This window comes from Culex quinquefasciatus, chromosome 2 (assembly GCF_015732765.1).
Source record: "Culex quinquefasciatus strain JHB chromosome 2, VPISU_Cqui_1.0_pri_paternal, whole genome shotgun sequence".
Lineage (NCBI taxonomy): Eukaryota > Metazoa > Arthropoda > Insecta > Diptera > Culicidae > Culex > Culex quinquefasciatus.
In genome coordinates, this window is record NC_051862.1 from 216,786,515 (window position 1) to 216,809,826 (window position 23,312).

Here is a 23,312-nt window from a genome sequence, read left to right on the forward strand (position 1 = left end):
CGCTAAAACTTAATTCAAGTAATGAACGTGTAAGAACATAAGCCAAACTTATGAAAGTTGGCTGCAATAATATTTAAAAGATCATTTTTCAAAGGGCCAACTTCACTTACCACATAAAAACTAACTACAAAGTTCATTTAAAAAAAAAGTTAGACAAAAGGTTTACAGAGAAAATTATTTGCCTTTTTTTAATTTCCCTATTCGCCACTAGATGTCGGGGTATTGTAATAGTTGAATTGTATGCATGTTGTAAAGTTGTAAAGTTTAAACCGTGTTTCAACTTTGTCGACAAATTAAAATTATTTTTTTAGATAAATATCAAAATAGAAAAACCTCCGTCCAATTCAGTTCACGACCTTCCAAAAGCCCCTCCGGGAGGGCTCACTTTCATAAAAATCAAAATTTACGATCAAATTAAGTGCAAGCTTAAGCATCCACCGCGCTCTGCCACTATACTCTTGGTTGGTGGTCCAATAACAAGCAGGGCACACAAATTGTGCAGGTTTCTGTAACATAGAGAAACACCAAATTCCTGACTCTACTTTCTCCCTCACTCTTGTTTTTTATTCTTTTTTTTTTTTTTGTTCACAACAACCTTGCATTCTGGACAAAAAAGGACCCCACGACACCAAAATTCCTTCCCAGGCCGCCGACGGCGCTGATGGCAAAAGGACACGCTTTAATGGCCGAATCGTGCCCCGGACATTGCCACCCCCGAAGGAACGGAGACTTGGGTGGTGGTCTTGTTGGCCTCCCCAGTCACCCTTAATTGAATCACGTAAAGGTGATTAGACTTTTAGATAACAAACGTATTTTCGGTTTGAGTTTCGGTGGGTAAACGCTGGCAACACTGCCAACAGTGTCCTCATTTTCCTCCTTTTTCTTAATCCGAGGACTAAAACGAAGGTGATTAGCTTTAAGAAAATCGATGAATGGAACGAGCGAATTAACTTTCGCCACAGAAGCGATTTCGGCTTATCGGCTAGCCAGAATCGATTTGAGTCCTTTGCCTCCAGACGATGTTACTGCTGCACTGGGATTGAAATTTATTAGTTGGAGTTACACTTTCTAGAGTGTTTTGAAATGGCACTATTTGGATTCAAATCGAATTATTTTTTTAGATTATTTTACGCAAAGAAATACACAACTTTAATCGAAAATTCAAAATTTAATGAAAATCATCAGGATAAACTGAACCAATAAAAAAAATCAAACGTAAAAACACAAAATTATTGATTTATTGAATTTAGTTACATTATATTTAGAAGAAATAAAAACTTTATCCAAGTAATCAATGTGTAAGCACATTAGCAAATCTTTCAAAAGATGGATTCAGTGATAATTTGAGGCCCATTTTTTTCAAAGGGCCAACTTCACTCACCACTCAAAAAACTGATTTCAACTCAAGTCTCACTTCTTTTTTTTATGCGTTCTAATTTGATTTGAAACACAGCAAGTGTGATTTGACTATTTTTATTGATCATGTTTTAGGAAAAAAAAAACAACAGTTTGCCCTTTGATTTTTGATTAAAAAAAATCTTCTTAGAAATCGGGACATTCTGATATTATAAGAGCATAAGCAAATCTTGCAAAAGTTGTCTGGAATTTATCTGAAAATGTCTCGCATCACTCACAATGTTAATGGCGCTCTTAAATATAAATTTATATTTTTTTTTAATTTTTTACTTCAATATATCAATACATATATCACAAATTCTTTTTTTTTTAATAATTTTCAATCACTGGACGGGAAATATTGCTAATATCATATCTTTAAAATATAGAAAAAAAACTCAAAGAAAAAAGGGAGCAACCCATTTTTTTGAAGGGCTAACTTCACATACAGCTATTCTAAATACTGTAAAATTTTACCTCTAGAAATCGCAGAACTCTAACAAAAGTTGCCTGCAAACTTATTTCAACCCGTTTTTTATGGGCTTACTTCACGCATAACCTAAAAACCCTCTAATAGCTCAATTCTCATATTTTTCTTTTAAATAGTCCAGACTCGATTATCCGAAGGCCTCGGCAAAATTTTTCTTCGGATAATCGGAATCACATTTTTTTCGTGGTCGTATTTTCAATTGTTGAGCTTCAGTGTGATCCCCAAACAACTCTGAAGTGATTCAAAAAATTTAAATCCAAGATGGCCGCGAAAATGGCGATGCTGAAATGTTGATTTTTTTTTATTTTACAGGTAATCAACCATTTAAATTTGCATAAAACAAGGTCGCAGAGCTCGAATTTGATATTAAAAGTAAAAAAAAAATACCAAAAAAAATCCCATACAAACCTTCGGATAATCAAAACTTCGGGTAATTGAGTCTGTTCTGACAAATTTACTGCATTTTAATTATTTCAAGAGAATTTATTAAAAACCTTCCAAATATTTTAGCAGAAATTTTGAATATTCAAAAAAAAAATGCCAAATAAAAGAAAATCTCTAAAAATAAATTGCATTTCTATGGTTGTGAGTGGAGTAAGCCCTGCGAAAATGAGGTGTAAGTAACATTGCCCTCATCTTTTGCATGATTTGTTTATGTTCTAACAAATTTAGAATTGCTCGATTTATAGGAGTGAAGTTTTATAGTAATTAGAGTAACTGGGCGTGAAGTCAGCCCTTCAAACATTTTATTACTTTGTGGGAACGTAATCTATTAAAAATTATCATCAATCCAATTTAAAACATAATTTTCAATGGGCTTACTTCACGCAAAACTTTAAAAACGCTCTTATAACTCAATTCTCATTTCATATTTTTTTCAATAAACACTTTGATAATTTTTAAACGATTATACTTCTATAGGTGAATTATCATGTTTCAAGGGTACATAGTAGATTTCAATTATAATTATTTTTTTGAATATTTTGCGGATAAAAACATTAAAAACAAAAAAAATGAGGAAATTCAGAAATAAATGTCCATCTTTGTGAATTAGTCATTTTTCCAAAAAAAAATCCGACGTATTTTTTATCAAACCATTTATTAAAAAAATGACAGCATGGCAACACTGGAAATGACCTAACTTGGCCAAAAATCATTCATTCGGCAAATGAATTGAGGCAGGCTCTCCTTTTCACCTTAATTATTCTGTCAAAAAAATCAAAAGAAAAAAGGTACCAAAAATCCGTTAACAACGCGTCAAACTAAGAGTACTTGTGAATATTTCACATAGGATTTTTGCTGAATAACTCACACAAAATTCATAATAGTCATATAATAAATAAGAATGATTAAAAAACTAATTTCATTTTATTTACAATGGCTTTCCCAGCCATTCAAATATTCCACGTTACCAATTTTGACGACCGGCTTGCAAACGAGGAAAACAAACTTGCATGCAAGTCATCTATTTTGACAGCCTGACATCTAGTGGCGATTAGGGAAATGTAGACATTAGAAGTTATTTTCAGTGAAAAGAACGGATTTTTTAAAGGTTTTTTTTCTCCAAAAATTCACTCACCTTGCAGGAACTGCTGCTGCTGGGCCACCGCCTGCAGCTGCTGCAGCAGGGTCAGGCTCGCCGGCGAGATGGCGTCGGCCGCCAGGAACGGCGTCTGCTGCTGCGGTGGGTTCGGATGGTGGCCGGCGGCGGGCGCCGTCAGCGGCGTCACCGACTGCGTGATGGGCTGGTTAATCCCGGCAATGTTCCACAGGTTCGACTGCATCTGCTGCATCCGCTTGGCGTCCTTGTCCTTTTGCGTGTCCGCAAACTTGACCACCAGCGGCGCCGAGCAGCCCTCCATCGTTTTGCTCTGGTGAAGGGCCTGAGGGGGGAAAAGAGAAGGGAAAAATTATTTAAATTTGAGAATTCTGGCAACACTGCCCAATTCGATGAGTAAACAAATTTACTCGTTCAACCTCTGAGCCTCTCAAAAATGATTAATCCCGGTAATCCGCCCCTCTTTCCAAAAGCAAACACAGTGAGAGGAGAACCCGCAGGTCATCCAAACATGATCAGAGGGTGGCCTCTTCCCCTCTCGAGGGATCCATTTTTTTTTTTGCATGAGGTTTGGGAGACATAAGCTCCCAATTTTAAGCGCCCCGATTATCATTTCATTACGCACGCTCCCTTTGCGGACATAAAAATGTGCAACTACAACAGTAAAGTACAGGTGCACTGTAAAAAATTGTTTGAAAAATTTATTCTTGTAATTTTTTTAATAATACTTGTTTTTCAATATTTTTTTGAAATTAAAAAAATATTTGAATAAAATTTCAAAACTTTCTTGCGGTGAAAATCCCAGCCAGAAATTAACATCCATTTTCCGCCAGTTTTCCCACTCTTTCGGATGGAAAAACACTCACCATCACCACCACCACCCCTTCATCAAAATGACGCGGGTTTGGCGTAAATATTCAATTTACTCTTAATTTCCTTCCGCGCACCACTTTGGCACTGTTAATTGTTTTTTTCTCACTTCCCCCTGAGAGTGGAATTAAACGCTTCCCTGGAAAAATCTTTGTTCCGTCGGCAGCAGCACTACCCAGTTTCAATTATCAAAATCAATTTCGCAAATTGGTGCGCGCGCCCAAAAATTTCACTATCACTCAAATTTTGCGCCACTTTTCCGGGTGGAAATTTATGGATTTTCGCGCGTTTTTAGTTCTCGCTCTGTTTTTTGGATTGACTAAAAATCTAGCAAAAAAAAAAAAGAGAGGAACAAAAAGCGATTTGTTCTCGGAAATGGCTTCCAGTCGGAATCCATTAAATTAATAACAAAATAAATAATAGTACAGTTGCGTGAAATGGTAAATGTCTGTCTGGGCTGAAAGCCATTACGAAGTCGACGTCACTGGTGCGATCATAACGGATGGTTGAGTGAGATAATAAATGGTGGTGGTAGATTTGGTGTTGAAGAACATACATTTCGGATTAAACACAGGAGATTAAACCACGAAAAAATTTAAACTTTTAGTTTAAATGAAGAGAAATACTCATTTTATAAAGGCGTCATTCAAATTATCTTATTTCCTCTTTAAATCACTCATAACTGCAAACATTCGCTACTCAACACTAGATGGCAGCATTTTAAGATAAACGAATTGCGTGCAAGTTTGCTTTCTCTTGTATCCGAACTAAAGTTGGATACAAAATGTTTACTAGTTTACTAGCGAAATTAAACGTAGGTTTATTTTAGTTAAACATTTTAATCTTTTTCATATTTTCAGTTTCTTGATCCTGTAACGAAATGTAATTTAAAAATGCTTTGGAAGCAGGTTGTATAAATAAATTTTCGCTCGGAATTTTTAAGTTAAAAAAAAGGAAAATAATTATAGGATTGGACTAGTCGAGCCAAGTTAAACAAATGATCGTTCAAACAAAGAATTGTTTGTTCTATTATATTATGGTATAAGCTACAAAAACTTTCTTCTTGGTTTATTTTGGGAATGAAAAAAATACAAAAATGACAGAAAAACTACAAAAAATAAACGAAATAACATTTAATATTAAGTTGATATTTCACTACAGGAAACTTTATCCATACACAATTTTTACAACAAAAAAAAAATTTGCGGCAAACGTTTTGACGAACAAGGAAGCTATCAAAAAGGATTTTTTTTTATGTTTTTATGGTAGAAATTTTCTACTTTAAAAACTATATATTGACAAATTTGCAAACGAAAATTTGCTGAGTGTAATATCAGTTTTAAAAAAACGTCAACATTTCTTCAAAGTTTGACTAAATCTTAAAAAAATGTGTTTTATTCAGAGTTGAGAATTTCCCTGCATGATATTTGAAAACTAAAAGTTCATGTTTGTTGTTTTAAAGGGATCGGGGCATAGAAATATTATCTATTCAATAGGGCTTAAGCTTCAAATAATGACCACTTAAAGCAAAAACAAAAATACTTGAAAAACAACAAAAATAACAAATCAAAACCTACATTAAAAAATAAAGAATAGAATCAAAGAATGCTTGATAAAGCATAACCGTTATGCTAATGTCGCAAATATTCAGAAAGTTAATCATTAATAATATATATTCTTAAAGCTTCACGTCTGTTTTCGATCTGTGGTCCAAAAAGTGGATTGAAATCCCTTATTTTAGCTTTTTTTCAATAATAATTCAATAAATTCAATAATTTTAAAAAATACTTAATTTTTTTTTAAATTAGCTCTGACATTTTAAAAGAGCGTAATATTCCTTTTTTTTAAATTTTGTTGTACATTTTCTAAACTTCTCGAAAAACAAAATGTGGACAATCATGAACACTATTTAAAAAAAAACGAAAAACTGGATTTTTTTCATTTGAAAATGAACTACTTTTCAATTGCATTACATGCATAAGATTTGAAAATAAATTAAAAGTGAAATTAAAAAATATTCGGTTGAAATTTCTATTTTTCAAAGAAACATATTTTCTTCAAAAAAATCATAGCTCGGCAAAATATTTTTTGTCCAATCTTTTCTAAAGCTTGGAAGTTGAGGTTTTTGTCCCCAAAAACATATTAATAATATCAAAAATTTAAATATTGATTTCAAGGAATTATCTTTTTGTGAAAAAGTTAATTAAAAAAAAATTAAGAATATTTTTTTCCACGTACCTATTTTTTCTGGATCGTCTTCATTAATACCTACAACTTTGCTCAAGACACCAAACCGATCATTAAATTCTTTGAAAAGATACAGATTTTCTAATATTTATGCACCATTTTTGTATGGACCAGCTGCCAATTGGGTGAACCAATGACACAGCTACTGTCAAAATTATTACTCACAAGTTTTTATTTTTCCCATGACCAAGAGGTCCTTTTTGGGCAATTTTGGGTCTTCGATTAACTTTACTTCACTTGTTGCAGTTTTTTTTCATTCATTTTTATGTAGTTTTATTATTCGCATTTATCTTTTTAGTGTTTGTATTATGTTGGTAGTTTTTGGCCTATTTTACAACCTTTAAAAATATAAATTATATATATTTGCTGTTTTTCATAATTTTCCACTTCTTTTGAGATTTTTTAAAGCCATTGGCAAAGTTACCTAAAACAAATAGAATCAATAAACCCAAGATCCTCTAAAAAATGGAGTTCAACGTTTCAATGTTTTTGTCAAATTTAAAATATTTAAACAGAATTTAACTGATTATATTAAAATAAACAAAAACTAAAATATTTTATTTGGAATTTATCACGCACCTTTTTTTGAAAATCGAGATTTTTTTAAAATTTATTTGTTACTTTTTCATGAATAAGACAAGTCAATTAATCTTCTCGTATCCCGACCTTTAGTTGGATACAAGAGAAAACTAACTTGTATGCAAGTCACCTACTACAATATTACGCCATCTAGTGGTGAGTAGGAAATGTTTCCAGTTAACAGTGCTCGTGAAAGCAAATTTGGGTCTACAAAAGCAGAGATAAGGAATTTCTATGATTATTTCTTAACGTTTCAACTCAAAGTACCTAAGCTAGCACAATTTTCGTAATTAAATCTCCAATCTTTAATCTAAAAAAGTCTCTCTATCTAACTTCAGAAAACTCCGCACCCAAAACCCCTCCACAATTGCAACCCATTTGGTTAATTGTTTCTCGCGAGACCCATCATCACGTGGCGATGAGACAACGATCAGAAATAATCAAGCAAGCTCGAAAAAGGACCTCCCACCCACTTCTTCGCCACAGATCCTGCCCCAAAAATTCACAAACACACTTTTATCGTTATTGTTGTTTTTGTGGCTGTTTTCCGACCCCACCGCCAAAGTTCCCCAGACATTCGTCGCGGGCGCCCGCTAATGACTACATTTTCATAAAAATAAAAATTACATTTTCGCGAATTTACTGTGAATATATTTGTGCGGTTGACGTGCTTTTCGAACTTTTTTTCGATTCTTTTTTTTTTCTCGACCGAAAAAAACAGCAATAACAAATAATCATAACAAACGATTCCCAGCAGAAACTCTGACGACGGCGAAAACTTTCCGAGGTGGAGGAGCAGCAGCAACAAACACCAATAAAAAATAATAACAATCGCTTTGCTGTTGAATATGTCTCGATGGGTTTTGGATGGAAATCGAGTTCGGTCGTCAAGAGTCGCGCGCGCGACTGATGGTCGTCGATAAACTAGCGGTGGTGAGGAACCATAAACGATTTTCATTGTTATTGATGTTTTGCATATCATTAAGGGGACGAGGACGATTTTTTCCTTGTTTTATTTTGTGTCCACTGTGCAGGCGGGTGGATCCTTAAGATGGTAGAGGATTACACGGATTTTGTCTCGAGTTCGTGTACTTGAAAATGAGACAAGTTTTCCAAATGGCGAAATAATGACTTTCCTGCGATTTTTTTTAGCGATTTTGTCTTGTTAGGTTCGGAAAATTGATCATTACTGACAACTTTTGATTACACTCGATGTTTATTTGTCGGACTTTGATGCCTAATAAGATTTCAGTAATGACTTTCTTCGAACCTTGTCTTGTTTTGTTTGAAAATGATCGAAGAAAACCTTTTTATTCATGTCTATGACATTCGAAATGTACGATAACAAGCCGAAACGAAAATATCGCTATTCACTACCAGATGGCGCAGTTTCATGATTGTGTTGTTGCATGCAAGTCAGTTCCTCAAACTAAATTGAATACAAGTTCACTAGCCGCTACTAGATGTCTCTCTCAACAGATTTGAAATTTGCTTGAAAATTCGCCAGCAGAACAAACCAAAATTCTCAACGATGCTCATAAAGCACAAAACAAATAATCATGAGTGATAATCCACTCGCAATTACTATATTATCAGAAACGCAATTTAGCACCTCGTATACCATCCATTTTCCCTCCCCCTCTCCCCAATAATTTTATCCAATAAATCCACTGAAGCGATAAATAAATATTATTTCACCCCTCTTTACCCCCTCCAATAAGAACAACAATCGCAATGTACATTATGTTCTGTCATAAATCACCTCCCGACAGGGTTGGGAAACTATCCCCCTTCCCCAACTCACACATATTATTGAAGGGGTGACCCTTTTTAAATGTTTATTTTATGAACCTCCCCCTGCCCTCTCTTTCCCAAATGAGGATCTAAAGCCAAAGTGGCTGTGAAAGAGTCAATTATCGAAATCCCTTCGGGCTTAACAAAAAATAAGCTGGGAGTGCCACAAAAAGCTGTAATTTTGTTCTTGATGACATCGAAGCGAAGGAAGGGGAGTCACATTTTGAAATAGCTTAATTTTTTTATTTCTAAGGTAAAATCTAGTGGCGAATAGACGATACTTTTTTTTAACTTGTATGCAATTAAAAATGCTGAATCGTATCAAAGAACACGAGCTTGCATGCGATGCACTAACTTTAGAACTCCGCCATCTAGTGGCGAGTGGAAAAATTTCAAACTGTGATCAAATTTGAAGTTGAAAACCCCTCCAAAATGTGACTTCCCAAATACAAACGAAAGGAAATGTAGTTGAAATTGTCAACGCCACACCAATTAGCAGCCAGATTCACTGATTCGAGCCCAGACGGGACGATTGCCCCGATGATTTATTAATCAAAACCCTCGCCCGACCCCGGGATCGTCGTCGTAAAATTCCGAACCAATTTGAGCTGATTTGAATCGCAAATGCGATAGGGTGCTAAAGCGCCATCGGAATTACCCTCCAAAGAAAGACGGAGCACTTATCGGCACGCACTTCCCGGAAGGGCCAAATCATCGAGTTTGTTGTTGTTGTTGGTCGTGAGAAATTACAGGAAAAAATAAAGGTTAAGGCGCGCGTCATAAATCAAAGGCGTCTTTAAGAGGGGGGCAGACCCTAACCTAGCTCACGAAAACACAAACACTCACCTTTATCGCCCCGATGGCGGCCTGCTTCGTGGCGAACGTCACGAACGCGCAGCCCTTGCTCTGGCCGGACGGGTCCCGCAGCACGGTGCACTCCTCGATCGAGCCGTGGCCGGAGAACAGCTGCCGGACGTCGTTCTCGTTGTACTTTTTACTCAGCATCCCGACGAATAGCTTGCGCTCTGGAAAGAGATTAAAAAAGGAAAATTGTTAAAAAATTTCAAACAGTTTAAAAATCACTTGAAATTTTAAATTTGGTAAAACTTGTCAAAAGTTATAGGCATAAAAGTAAATTTTAATAGAGGTGACATCTAGTGGCAAGTAGGCAAACATAAATATCAAGCTTGCATGCAATTCCTGAACAACGACGCCACGCCATCTAGTTGCGAATAGAGACAGCTAGTTCTAAAAGTGCCAGCACTCGAGCAAAATCCCACCAGATTCCGGCAAGTGAAACGTTGAAGGACACCAATTTTAACGGTGAAAAGCTTGCAAAGCCCTCGAGAGATCTTTTCTCTAGTTTATTTTTTGCCAGGTTCACCGGATGTTAGCTGATGACGAGGATGGCGACGCAGCCCTAGAAATAAATTCCTTTTCTTCGAGGACGAGACTATCCTTTGGTAATCCGGACGACTATGGCAACGGCAAGGACGAAACATGCAAGTAACCGAACCCGACCTAACCAGGAATCCTTGTAAACACTTGTATTCAGTAAAATTCACTCTGAAAATTTGTCAAATTCATGTTTAAAAACATTAACTAGTTTTTTTTTTCTATTATAGTAACAGAAGTGCTTAGAAAAACAAATCAAAATTTAAAATTCATCTTTTTTTTACTATATATTTTTTGCAGTGTCCAACCCCCTACGTTCCCTTTCGATTAAAGCCGGCAGATTGTCCCCGTTCACTCCGTCGAAGCGACCTCTCCAGAGAGCGCCATCTATTTTAGAACGTTACTAAGCAGTTACTACTGATGTTGCTGTAGCTGTTGCTGTTGCTAGAAGTGGTTTGGGAGTTCCATGAAGGTATCTACAAATAGTTAAGGATTGTGACACCGTTAAACGGAAAATTTAAATTTTGTGTTGAAAAAAAGAAATAAAAGTGCTTTTTAGAATACTTTTCAAATGCACAAATTAGTTACCTAGCGGCGAGTAGAGCAAATTTAAACTTTCAACTTGTATGCAATGTTCAAACCTAAGAAAAAATAACTTGCATGCAATGCACCCAACAAGAAAACGCGACATCTGGTGGCGAATAGGGGCATTTTCTCTATTCCCCGATTTTTTCAAGCAAAATCGAGTTCAAAGTTGTTTCTGTGCCTCAAAATTGCAGTGCAGCACTCAATTTTGAATTTTCATTTGTGGTGGCAATTCCGAGCGAGGGGGAAAAACTTTCAAGCAGCAGTCGGTTTGCGGCCGGGAATCTGTAAGAGTCGGGTTTTCAACCTGCTCTCTCAACAACAACAACACAAAAACGCCAAAGAACCAGAAACAGGAAGAAACCCATTTTGCCACCTCTCTTCGCCCCGTTACACTTCCCCCCCGGGAGGATTCCGGTTGCGAGTGGGTTGCATGCATTCAGGCGCACTTAATCCTTGCCTCTCGCTCTTCAACACATTGCCACTTGAATGTGCAGCAGAAGGGGAAAAAAACCTCCGGGTTTGGTTTTTCTTTCGAGAGTTGGAATTTTCCAGCCCAGAAACCGCAGTGTCACACGGTGAGTTGTTCAACTGAAAAGAATGCAATTTTGAGATTTGCTGGAAAATTTTTATTTTTCGGAGCAATTGTCTCGCAAGGGTTAAATAGTGCAACCCCGAGGAAAACCACATTCATTTCGATTCCATCCTTTTAACCATTATGAAGAGAGAAAGCAAACACAACATGAATGACTGAATGAAGTTGCATCACCATTCCGGGAAAAGCTCCTTCTCAGAAGTGCAAAAGAACGCATCTCTTCTCTTTCCACGTGGTGATGGAAATGTGCAAACAGGTTGCCCCCTTAATGCTAACTATATCAGGGAGAGCCTAAACAACACATGCCGATAGTGAAGTCGTGGTTGTGGTGGCGAAAATATCAGCTTAGAGAGTGGGAAATCTAGACGCGAGAAAGCAAACTTTTAATGCGCTTCTAATTGGCAATTAGCGTAGAAATTGCACCCGAGGCAACACGAAAACTGGCAAGCTTGTTGAAGTAAACAAAGTGAGCAAAGCATCTCGTATGATTTGATGGTTTTATTGAAGAGGACTTGGAACTTGGAAGACATTTTGTATCAAAATTAGAAATCAAATCTTTTGGTATTTATTTATGCACGTTTTGTCGAATTTTCTTAATTTTTCACAATCTCTTGATTAATTAGAAGAAACGCTGAATTTTGTGATTGATTGATTTCGAGATTTTGATTCGATTCATTTAGTCTTAAATTTACCTTCAAAACCATTTTCAACTATTCGCCACTAGATGGCGTAATTTATATTTGCGATATTGAATGCAAGTTGAAGTTTCTTGTAGCGTTCGTACAGTTTCAAATTGTATACAAGTTAAAATAGAAAATGCTTCACCCTTCACAGTTTAATGTGTTCTTCTTTTCTTCAAATATTGTGACTTGCGATATCGAGTTTTATGTAAGGCCGTAACTTCAAAGAAAATGTTTGAAAATTTTAGTAAAAAAAAATCTAATTCAAACCGGTTTGGATGAGTTAAGATAGAGCGACAACGCATTTTTAAAATTTTAAAGGCTTTGTTAGTTGCATTGCAAACATTTGTTAAATTTATCTTACGAACCGAAATTTTTTTTTCATACATCTACTACTGCATTTTGAAATGAAATTTTCATTATGAAATTCAAAATTCTTGAAAAGAAAAAAATCGCAAGGTTTAGTTTTTCGTAATCCAAAAACATGTTTTTGGAGTATTAACAGATCTCAGACTATCGACATAAGTCTAGATTATAGAGCATTTGGTGGATTCAAAAGCTATTTTATTTAGTTTATAATTGTGTACGAATATCATTAGCATCAGTTTAATTTAGCATTTTAGTAATTTCTGTAAGTTTTAAACGTAGGACAAAAATAAATAATAATAGTCTATTAAAAAGAATACTTTTGATAGTCAAATTTCGAAATTATTTTTATTGAAAACAGCACAAAATTTCACAAAGTTAAAAAATATGTAAGAAATGAGATTAAAAAAAGTGTGTTGATTTTTCACCAAAAAATATTTTTAAATTACAAAATAAATCTTTTTTTCGACAAAATACTGCCCAAAATGCCTAAAATAAATGGTAAATTTCGAATGAAAATCATTTTTTTTTTGAAACTGAAAATGATTAGCAAAAGTTTGTTTGACAATCGGTATTAACATTTTTATGTTTACAAATCACTGTTTTTTTTTCTTCAAAAAAAAAGAAAAATTCTGGTTACAGATTTTGTAATATTCTAAACAGTAGCAGTGCTTTTTGCGATGCGATTTTCAGTCTTTAAAAACATACGAAACAATATTGAAAATATCAAAACTTTTTTTATGGATTTCGACTTTTAGTGATAAAAAGTCAAATAAAAAGAATCGTAACCTACAACTTTGCGGAAGACACCAAATCGATCAGAATATTTCTTCTCAAGATACTTTTTTTAATTTTCACTTGCCCATTTTGTATGACTAGCGTAAAATTGTACAGAAACTTGTATAAAAGAATTATAATGCAAAATGCCTTCTTATGACATATGGAATTCATGGACAATGTTTCATTCAAATAAAAATTACAAAGAAAAGTTGATTTTCCAAACCGTACAGATTCTTTCATTTCAAAAATCACTAAAAATGAATTAATGTGCATTTCAAATAATCACTTGCATGCAATATGCATCTTCGGTGGGAAGGCAACTAAAGTTAACTTGCACACAATTTCGTAGTTGAGACATCACGACATCTAACGGCGAGTAGGTCAAATTCAATCATTTCAAGTAAAATGCTTCTCAAATGTCTCTTAAATGCCAAATGAATGAGCTTTAATCGCTGCTATCTTCATTAAACGCAGTCCCACCGACAAAGTAGCGTCAAGTAAAAATTAACATTCTACCCGGTGCCATTACACCGTCGTACAAGGAAAACGACACGCCAAACGGTTGAATTTAATTACACCGACGAAACTTGCCTCTGCCTAAGCTCTCCAAGTTGGAAAAAGCCCAGGTGGCCGGATTCGCTCAATCGTGTCGCGCGCAAGGTAGATCCTTCTTTTTTCCTTTCTCGCAGGTAGAACGACACCGACACAAGAAGCGGATGCTGTTCTCAAATTACACTAATTATAAAGTGATTTTCTCCGGGCATAGAGTTCTCTTCTGTGCCGAAAATTTCTACGAGGCAGCTGAGTTCATGGAGAAGGTACTTTGCATAAAATTACCCCCCAAATGTGTTGAACACGTCTTTAAGGACTCGGGGCTTGCGCTGGAGTTTAGTTGAGTTGATGCAAAAATTCCCGGCATTTTTTCGCAGCCATAAATTTAAGCAGATACACCCACTCAACCCACTCCATGCGAGAGGGCCTTCTGGTTCATGTTCATTGCCGTCTATTGTGTGCGCCAGATGCAGAGGCTGTCTGTCACGCGTTCAAGGACTCTCTGGTCTCTGGCCGTTTTATCAGAAAATGGCGATAAATTCTTCCGACAACAAACATCCCACTCTGGAGAGATGGTTTGTTTCTTTTTTCGACATTTTTTCTAGCTTCACGAAAAGCACTGAAAAAAGTTTGGTGCGCTATCTAAAAATTTCAGAATAGCTCAGATGGTAAAGGCGCCGCCAACTCAATTCCAACCCGGAGCTGCCCGGTTCGAATCCCGTTGGGAAAACTTTTTTTCACAGTGCCACTCACTTTCGGTGAGCCACATTTTCATCTGGAACCGCAAAAAAAAACCTGGTGTCCCCATGGACTGTTGGGGTGTCATATTCTCTCGCATGTTGTTGTACACACATCTTGGCTTTTCTCTTCCCGCGATGCCGAATTTGGCTCAATATTGAAATTTATGGGCAAATTATGCCAAAGCATGCGACACCCCCCGCACCCTGTAAAAGTCATCGTCGTCGTTCGAGGGGGGGCTGTTTTGTGTGCGGTTTGAGAGTGTATTCATATGCGGGTAATTCTCTACCAACTCACACGAAATCGGGAAAAGTTGCCCCGACCCCTCTTCGATTTGCGTGAAACTTTGTCCTAAGGGGTAACTTTTGTCCCTGATCACGAATCCGAGGTCCGTTTTTTGACGTGACGGTACGACCCTTCCATGTTTGAACATGCGAAAAAGAGGTGTTTTTCAATAATTTGCAGCCTAAAACGGTGATGAGATAGAAATTTGGTGTCAAAGGGACTTTTATGTAAATTAGACGCCCGATTTGATGGCGTACTCAGAATTCGAATAAACGTATTTTCATCGAAAAAACACTAAAAAGTTTTAAAAATTCTCCCATTTTCCGTTACTCGACTGTAAAATTTTTGGAACATGTCATTTTATGGGAAATTTAATGTACTTTTCGAATCTACATTGTCCCAGAAGGGTCATTTTTCATTTAGAACAAAATTTTTCATTTTAAAATTTCGTGTTTTTTCTAACTTTGCAGGGTTATTTTTTAGAGTGTAACAATGTTCTACAAAGTTGTAGAGCAGACAATTACAAAAATTTTGATATATAGACATAAGGGGTTTGCTTATTAACATCACAAGTTATCGCGATTTTACGAAAAAAAGTTTTGAAAAAGTTACTTTTTGCGTTTCTCTTTGTTTCGTCGTCCGTGTCTGTCGCGGGTGACCAAGAACGGCCATGATCGATGACGACCAACTTTTTCAAAACTTTTTTTCGTAAAATCGCGATAACTCGTGATGTTTATAAGCAAACCCCTTATGTCTATATATCAAAACTTTTGTAATTGTCTGCTCTACAACTTTGTAGAACATTGTTACACTCTAAAAAATAACCCTGCAAAGTTAGAAAAAACACGAAATTTTAAAATGAAAAATTTTGTTCTAAATGAAAAAATGACCCTTCTGGGACAATGTAGATTCGAAAAGTACATTAAATTTCCCATACAATGACATGTTCCAAAATTTTTTACAGTCGAGTAACGGAAAATGGGAGAATTTTTAAAACTTTTTTAGTGTTTTTTTCGATGAAAAATACGTTTTTTCGGAATTTTGAGTACGCCATCAAATCGGGCGTCTAATTTTACATAAAAGTCCCTTTGACACCAAATTTCTATCTCATCACCGTTTCAGGCTGCAAATTATTGAAAAACACCTCTTTTTCGCATGTTCAAAATGGAAGGGGTCGTACCGCCCCTCCGTCACGAGATATCAAAAAACGGACCTCGGATTCGTGATCAGGGACAAAAGTTACCCCTTAGGACAAAGTTTCACGCAAATCGAAGAGGGGTCGGGGCAACTGCTGTGTGAGTTGGCGGAGAATTACCCATGCAGGAGAGAGGCGAAAAATAAAGAATTTTCCGTAGTTGGAGAGTTTTTCCTTCTTTTTTTTTGCACACCCCATAATTCATATGCATTAGCTTTTATGATTTTTTAAGGCTCTGCATCTCGAGTTTGGTACCATTTCTAGGTTGCTATTTTTTGAAGTGTGTGTGGCGGTCGTGTCGCTGAATAGAAAGTGGTTGTTTTTCGCCTCCCCGGGAATGAGGGTCATTTTACTCTCATGAGCGGGAGGGGGTCTTGCATTAAAGCAGAAGGTTCTTTCATTGGGCAAATGTTGATTTATGATGCCGGCTCGTGTGGCGGGACTATCGTAAGCAACATTTTTGCGAACAATCTTGGTGTATTTTTCTAGCTTTCAGCCAAATTTGATTTACGATTTTTGTGTATTTGTAAAGGACGCCAAAATTTACATGAAAATAAAGTAAATCAGCGTCTCCACAAGCTAGATAAACTTGACACTTCAAAAGCGATACATTCAAAGTAAATTACAATTTATCGCAAGACATTTTTTATATTCTTTGACAAAAATTGTGAGCTAGCTATTGGTCACTAGATGGCGGTGTGTTGTTTAAGACTGATTGCATGCAATCTGATTTTATTGCAAACAACTATGAGTAAAATGGACGTTTTCTTTTTCGTTTTTTTTTGTCTGGTATCTCTATTAACAATTGCCGTTCAAGAGCCAAACGACATGCGACACCTAGTGTTGAGTAGCAGAACAGAGCGAAGAATGTCGATTGAAATTTCCGCCCTTTGAGGTTATGTATGCGAATTCTGTTTTGTTAAATTCCAGCGTTCACAACAATTTTTGAGCAAAAATTCGAGCTGATACTTTGTTAACTTTTGATGCTCTATCATTTTAAACAATATTATTTTTTCAAAATTATTTTTTTCCAATTTTTTTATTGCGTTAATTTATAGAGGGCAAAGAGTTAACAATCGTACTACTTGAATTTTTTCTCAAAAGTTGTTCTAAGAGCTGTAAATTCAATTTTATGTTTGCATTCCTATGTAACCGAACAGCGAAAATTTGAATCGACATTCTTCGATGCTTTGCGCCATCTGTCGGAATTTTTGAGCTTTTAATCGCGAATTGTTTTATCAAATATAGATTTTGACTAGAAGCTGTTAAGCTGTTGACCTTCTGTGTCACTTATTTGATTCTTTTTTAATTTTTATTTTTTCGTGTCAAGGAGATTTTTATCAACATAAAACTAAACCTATCTTGACAACAAAAAAATCAGCTGGCAAATAAAAAAAACTTATTTAAAACAACTTGGTGAAGTGTTAAAAGTGAAACAGACAAAATAAAATATTTTTTGTCACCAAATCAAACACTTTTGTAATTTTTACGCTATTGGCCACTAGATGGCGGGTTGTTGATTAAGGCAAGTTTCATGCAATTTAATTTCACACAACAATAAGTTTAATGGACTTTTCTATTAATTTTTTATATGTCTCTATTAGCAATTTTTCGATCAGATATGATTTTTTATGACTTCTGGGATTAAATACTGTTTTTATTTAGTTTTTGCCAGAATATTTTTTTGAGTGTTTCGGTGATTTTATTAAAATTTCTTGCTTTTAATTTATATTGGCATTAACTTTAATATTTCTCTGAAGATTACTCCGTTTTGAGCACAAATAAATGTCTTTAAATGTATTATTATTAATTTTGAAATCATTCCTGTACCAAAATTTTTATATTTTTCAATGCATTTTTGTTCTTCCAATTTATTTTTATTATCTATTTTTTAGATAATAAATCTTAAGTATCACTTACAAAATATCAATTTTTAAGTGTCAAAACTTATTAGAGAAATAATGTTGATGTATTGGCATTTATAAGCTAAACGACATGCGACACCTAGTGTTGAGTAGCAGAACAGAGCGAAGTATGTCGATTGAAATTTACTTCCTTTGAGGTTATGTATGCGAATTCTGTTTTGTTAAATACTAGCGTTTAAAACAACTTTTGAGCAAAAACTCTAGCTAATCGTGTGTAAACTTTTAATGCTCTATTATTTTACACGAAATTTTTTTAAATTTTTTTCTTCGAAATCTTTTTTATTGCGTAAATTTAGTAGAGGGCAAAAAGTTAACACTCGTACTACATGATTTTCTTCTCAAAAGTTGTTCTAAGAGCTGTAAATTCAATTTTAAGATTGCATTACTATATAATCGAACAGCGAAAATTCGAATCGTCATTTTTCGATGCTTTGCGCCATCTGCCGGAATTATAGAGTTGTTAAGGTGAAGCCATTGATCATTTTTGAAGAAAATTAATCATCACTATAAAAAAATGTGTATTAAATTCAATTTAACGAATTTCAGCACAAAAAAAAATCAGCATGTTCCAGTTGTTGCCTTCTTGAATTGAAGGATTTTTTGATCGAAATCAATTGTGCTTCAAAATTTAGAATTTAGAATTTATTTTTCAAACAATGTCTATGAACTTGGTTGGGGTTTATATTATATATTTTTCACAGTTCCATAAAATTTTATCAAATTGAGCAAAAATTTCAGCTTTATTGTACTCATCGATAATTTTCGAAAGTGATTTTAAATAATTTATTTCGAGTTCAAGTTTTCGCAATTTATGTTTATGTTCTACAAGAAAATCATGTTTTTTATATGATTTAATGGTCTATTTTTTTGAACTTCGTCCAATTTAAGTTCTTCAAACATAAATTAATAAATTTTTATGGTTTTGACGTTAAAACTTGTGAACTTTTCTAAACGATAGTAACAACTAAGGTTTGAACTACTCCTTAGCAGGTGGCGCTCACTACATTTCGGAAAAAAGTTTCGAATTTTTAGGTATTGATGATTAGGTATTAATGATCAGATGGAAATCAGAAGGAAAGGAAGTCTACAAGATTGTATGCAAGTTAGCTACCATGTTGGATACAATTTGTCTACTCGGCAATAGATGTCCTTAGTTTTTTTTTTTTTTTTTTTCATAATGGAAGATTCACCGTTTAGATTTGAACAAGAAGGCCATAAACACAAAATTTCAGGTAACTCTGTCCCACGGCACTCTTTCCGACTGGATCAAATTAATGCTCCTCGTAGTCGATCTGTCGAAAAGCACTATTTGAAAGCATACATCAAGGCTCCATCCTAAGCTCTCCCCTGAAAATTCCTTTTCTCAACAAACACAAAAAAAACCGACTCCCTCGCCATCAAGTCCAAACACACCGTCCTCCCCGTCCAAAGTGCCAGCCAATCGCTCACCAGAGTTCAACCTCCCCCCTAAATGTGTCCCATTTATTGCCACCTCCGGGCGCACAGGTGATGGCCCAAAGTGGCCCCCATTAAGTCCACGTGTGTCCTGTCGTGATATGAGCTTTCGCCGCCAGAGGTCGACATCGCAAAAAAAAAAAACGTCGAAACTAAACAAAGTTTACTCTAAACGACCCTGCCCGGGATGGTGATGGCCAGTGATTAGCATTTGTGCGCGCTGGTGCCACTTCGGAACGACCTTCCCGGCTGGGAACCGGTCAAGCAGTGCCCTAGCAGCAGAACCCGACCATTCCATTAATGATGATGATTTGTTTTGGCACTTTTTTTTCGTTTGCTCTCGTGTGCTGGTGCCAATTTGGTCACTGCGATGGTGCCCAGTGCGCTAATTTTCTGCAATTGCTGTTTAAATGTTATTGCAATGAGGTGACGCCGTCGGCGTCGGGGCCAGCGGAAATCAGATTTGAGCGAAATCGGTCTGTGACTAGGGCTTCCGGAAGGGGGTCAAGAGCAAATGGAATTCAATTAATAGAGTTAATTGCGCATCGTTTTTCCGGGTGATGTTGATTTTGCTGATTTGGCCAGGTTGGCAGATTGACTCTCTGAGCCTTTTCGCTTAGGAAGTATTTTTTTCGACAATCGCCTGCTTTGTGAGCTCGAATTATCGTCGTTTGTCACTTTTAGTCTTTGGTTTGATCTATTCACCGCTAGATGGCGGGACTTCATCTAAGGTGCGTTGCATGCAAGTTAGATTTCTTGCATTCGATTGTGAATTGAGTGTAGTTTTTCTAATCGCCACTAGATGTCCTTACTCAGATTGTGTTTCATTTGCTTTGTTTGCAAAAAAAAAGATCAAATGTTCAAACAGCAAATGAAATCTGTATAATAAAATTAATTGCGAATCATTTTCAGCTGATGTTGATTTTGCTGATTTCACCAAATTATCATGGAGCGTACTTTCGGGATCATCCCCTGCTTATGAGATCATAATGTTACCGTGTATCACTTTTAATTCTCATAATTACAAACGATACACTGCTTCGCATCGCATAATGCCAAAAGTAAATATTTTCCCTACATTGTTTGGCATTTGTTTGGAATTTTCCACCCCCCACCCAACTCCCCCCATTTTGCTACAGTACTACACAGTTCGCTCGCAACACTGCATCGACGATGTACAACACATATCATTCTGGCATTGTTTGCGAATACTTCCGCAAGGGCACTCCAGCAGCAGAATGCCACCCTCGTCGCCGCCAAATTCTAATATCAATATGGAGCGGCACTGGTGGAAAATTTGACGGAAATTTATTTTTAAAATGTAAACAAAATCTACAATTATTCAAAGTTTGAAGTCAAGTTGTTTTACTAAACATCATGATAAAGTTTTTTTTTCTGATAATTTGAAATTTCATCACAAATTCGCTACTCGACGATAGATGGCATGGTACAAAATATCATGAATTGCATTCAAGTCTTGCATACAATTAGTCGCTAGATGCCTCTACTCACTTGTTTTTGAGTTTTATTAGAATTTTTTTATTTATGAATCAAAATTGGAAAATTTATTGCTAACTTTTAAATTATTTGTAAATTCGAGAATCCAAGTATTTAATAACTTATTTTTTTTTCAATTTGAATTTTCAGTTTCTTGACAAATTCGCTACTCGACGATAGCTGTACAAGTAATCCATAATTGCATCAAATTTGTCTATTTGTGGCATCTACTAGGCGCTAGATGGCTTTGCTAACGAGTTTTTCAGTTGTCTTAGTATTTTTTGTTATAGAAATCAAGTTTGTAGAATTTCTCGTGGGGTTTTTTAACATATTTTTGTGTGTTTCTTAACAAATTTTTCAAAACTTTTTCACTGTACCCATCAAACCAGGACCATGTTGCAGCATCTCTTGACATCGCGCTCGAGTCCACAGAAGCAGAGTCGAGTCCTATCCGGGGTGAGTGTTGTGAAAAATATGTTTACGCGCTTTTGTTCGGCGCTCTCTCCAAAAAGACACTCGACGAACCAATCCCCCGATTTCGGAACTATGAGTTGTTGGGGGAGCTCCCCCAAACTAGTGTGTGTTTTCTGTGTTTTTGAGAGGGAGAACAATGCTTTTTTTTTGGTTTGTGGAGTTGGAGAAGTTGACGTTGTGAACTCCGGAATAACTTTTGTGGAGTTGAGTGGTCTGGAATGTTTCGTTCTGAAAGAAACATTCAAATATTGTTCATTAAATTTGAAGTTGGAGCAATAAATAACGAACACGAGCACAGAATGTGGAGCCTCTTTCTTCTTTCTTGATTTTTTCCATTTTCCGAAATTTCACTAGATGGCATAGCATCGCTGGTCAAACATTGCATTCAACTTTAAATATTGCATTCAAGTTGCAAGCTTCTCACCACTAGATGTCATTACTGTTAATGACTTTCAATGAGTTTAGATTCAAAATTCAGCTGACCGATTTAAAATAAAGATCAGGTAATCCTTTCAACTAATTAAGGCAAACCCATTTGAAATGTAAAGATTCCACACAAGTCCACTTCAGCAGTCACACCTCAATCCAAAGCAAACCAAAAGCGGTGTCAGTGTTGCGCACAAAACCAACCGAACCCACAATAGCTGTACTCTTCAGCTGGCAGCTTGTTACGTTCTAAATCATGCATCATCGGGAAGGCTCCCCATCTCTAACGAGCTCGCAACTCTTTACGGATAGGTAGAGGTACTAAAAGTACATACTGCCAGTTGCAAACATAAATAGAAGGCGAGGCCGGTGGGCGTTTTTCGACGGAAATGGCAATCCTGAACGTGGGCTTATTCGGCACAGTTCGAAAATTTCTTCTTAAAAAAAGTTAAAAATGGCTCTCATGACAAATAGCTTAACTAACAGATTTGAAATTGTGTGCAAGCCAACTTGTGTGCGATTTTACAATTCTGAAACATACCATCTGGTGGTGACTAGCAGCAATTCATGTTTTGAGCTGCTTTTTTCACTGTGCCGTCATGATTTACAAGCAGATGGATGCCTCTCGGCTATCCAATACTTTATTTAGTTGTTTACGAGGCTGCTGCAGACGAACCAAGTGCCCGGAGGGAAAGGTAAACCATCCTGTTTCCCGATCCGGAGATCCATCGATAAGGTTCAAGGGGAGAATTGGGCTGGAAAGTTGTCTGATGCGTTCTGGCGCTGGCATTCATACGAGCGCGGGGTTCATTTGATCCTTATGAATTGCTGGTGCATCGTCGTCGTGTAAGCTCGCAGGAATAAAAAGGAGCTTGTTCCGGGAAAATGAGTTGCACACGTGTGCGCGCGTTGGCTGCTCTTGTTTAGTTAGATAATAAGCTCTCTCGGTTGGTGCTGGCAACACTGCCATGGTAACTGCCGGAACACAAAGCTCGCGTTGCAACGGCAGCCTCCAGCGGGATTGTTGTAAATCATCCGATCTGAGCTGATCCGGATTGGGGCCAAACCAGGGGGATGCACGACTCGACTATTGTTGTGCCGGGAATAATGATGGCTTACGTACGTACAAAGTACGTAGGCGATAATTAGGGAGTGCAACAGCATTGAATATCAAACCCAACACACGCACACACTCACGCAAACACGGTATCAATTATATCAAAAGCTGGTCGGAGAGTTAGCACATTCACCGAGGCTGGCCTTCTGGAAAGCTTTTATGCAAACTTGTGTGTGTGTGTGTGTGTGTGTGTGTGTTTGTGCAGAAACCGGAGGCTTTTCGATTCGTTATCATAACGATAATGATTTGTTAAAACACACACACCTCTCGCTCCGCCCTCTTCCTTCCACTAGTCCAAGCTCCGATTACGCCTG

The 23,312-nt window shown here is 36.4% G+C and overlaps 1 protein-coding gene across 2 annotated transcripts in view; it reads right to left on the minus strand.

Annotated features, from left to right (window-relative positions):
* LOC6049763 (CUGBP Elav-like family member 2) overlaps positions 1–23,312 on the minus strand; it is a 247,728-nt gene that overhangs the window by 32,590 nt on the left and 191,826 nt on the right. For both annotated transcript variants that reach the window (XM_038257897.1, XM_038257896.1), the window contains exons 5-6: positions 9,780–9,958; positions 3,465–3,768 (exon numbers count right to left, since the gene is read on the minus strand). In XM_038257897.1, coding sequence (XP_038113825.1) covers positions 3,465–3,768; positions 9,780–9,958 — 483 coding nt within the window. The remainder of the gene's footprint in view (positions 1–3,464; positions 3,769–9,779; positions 9,959–23,312) is intronic.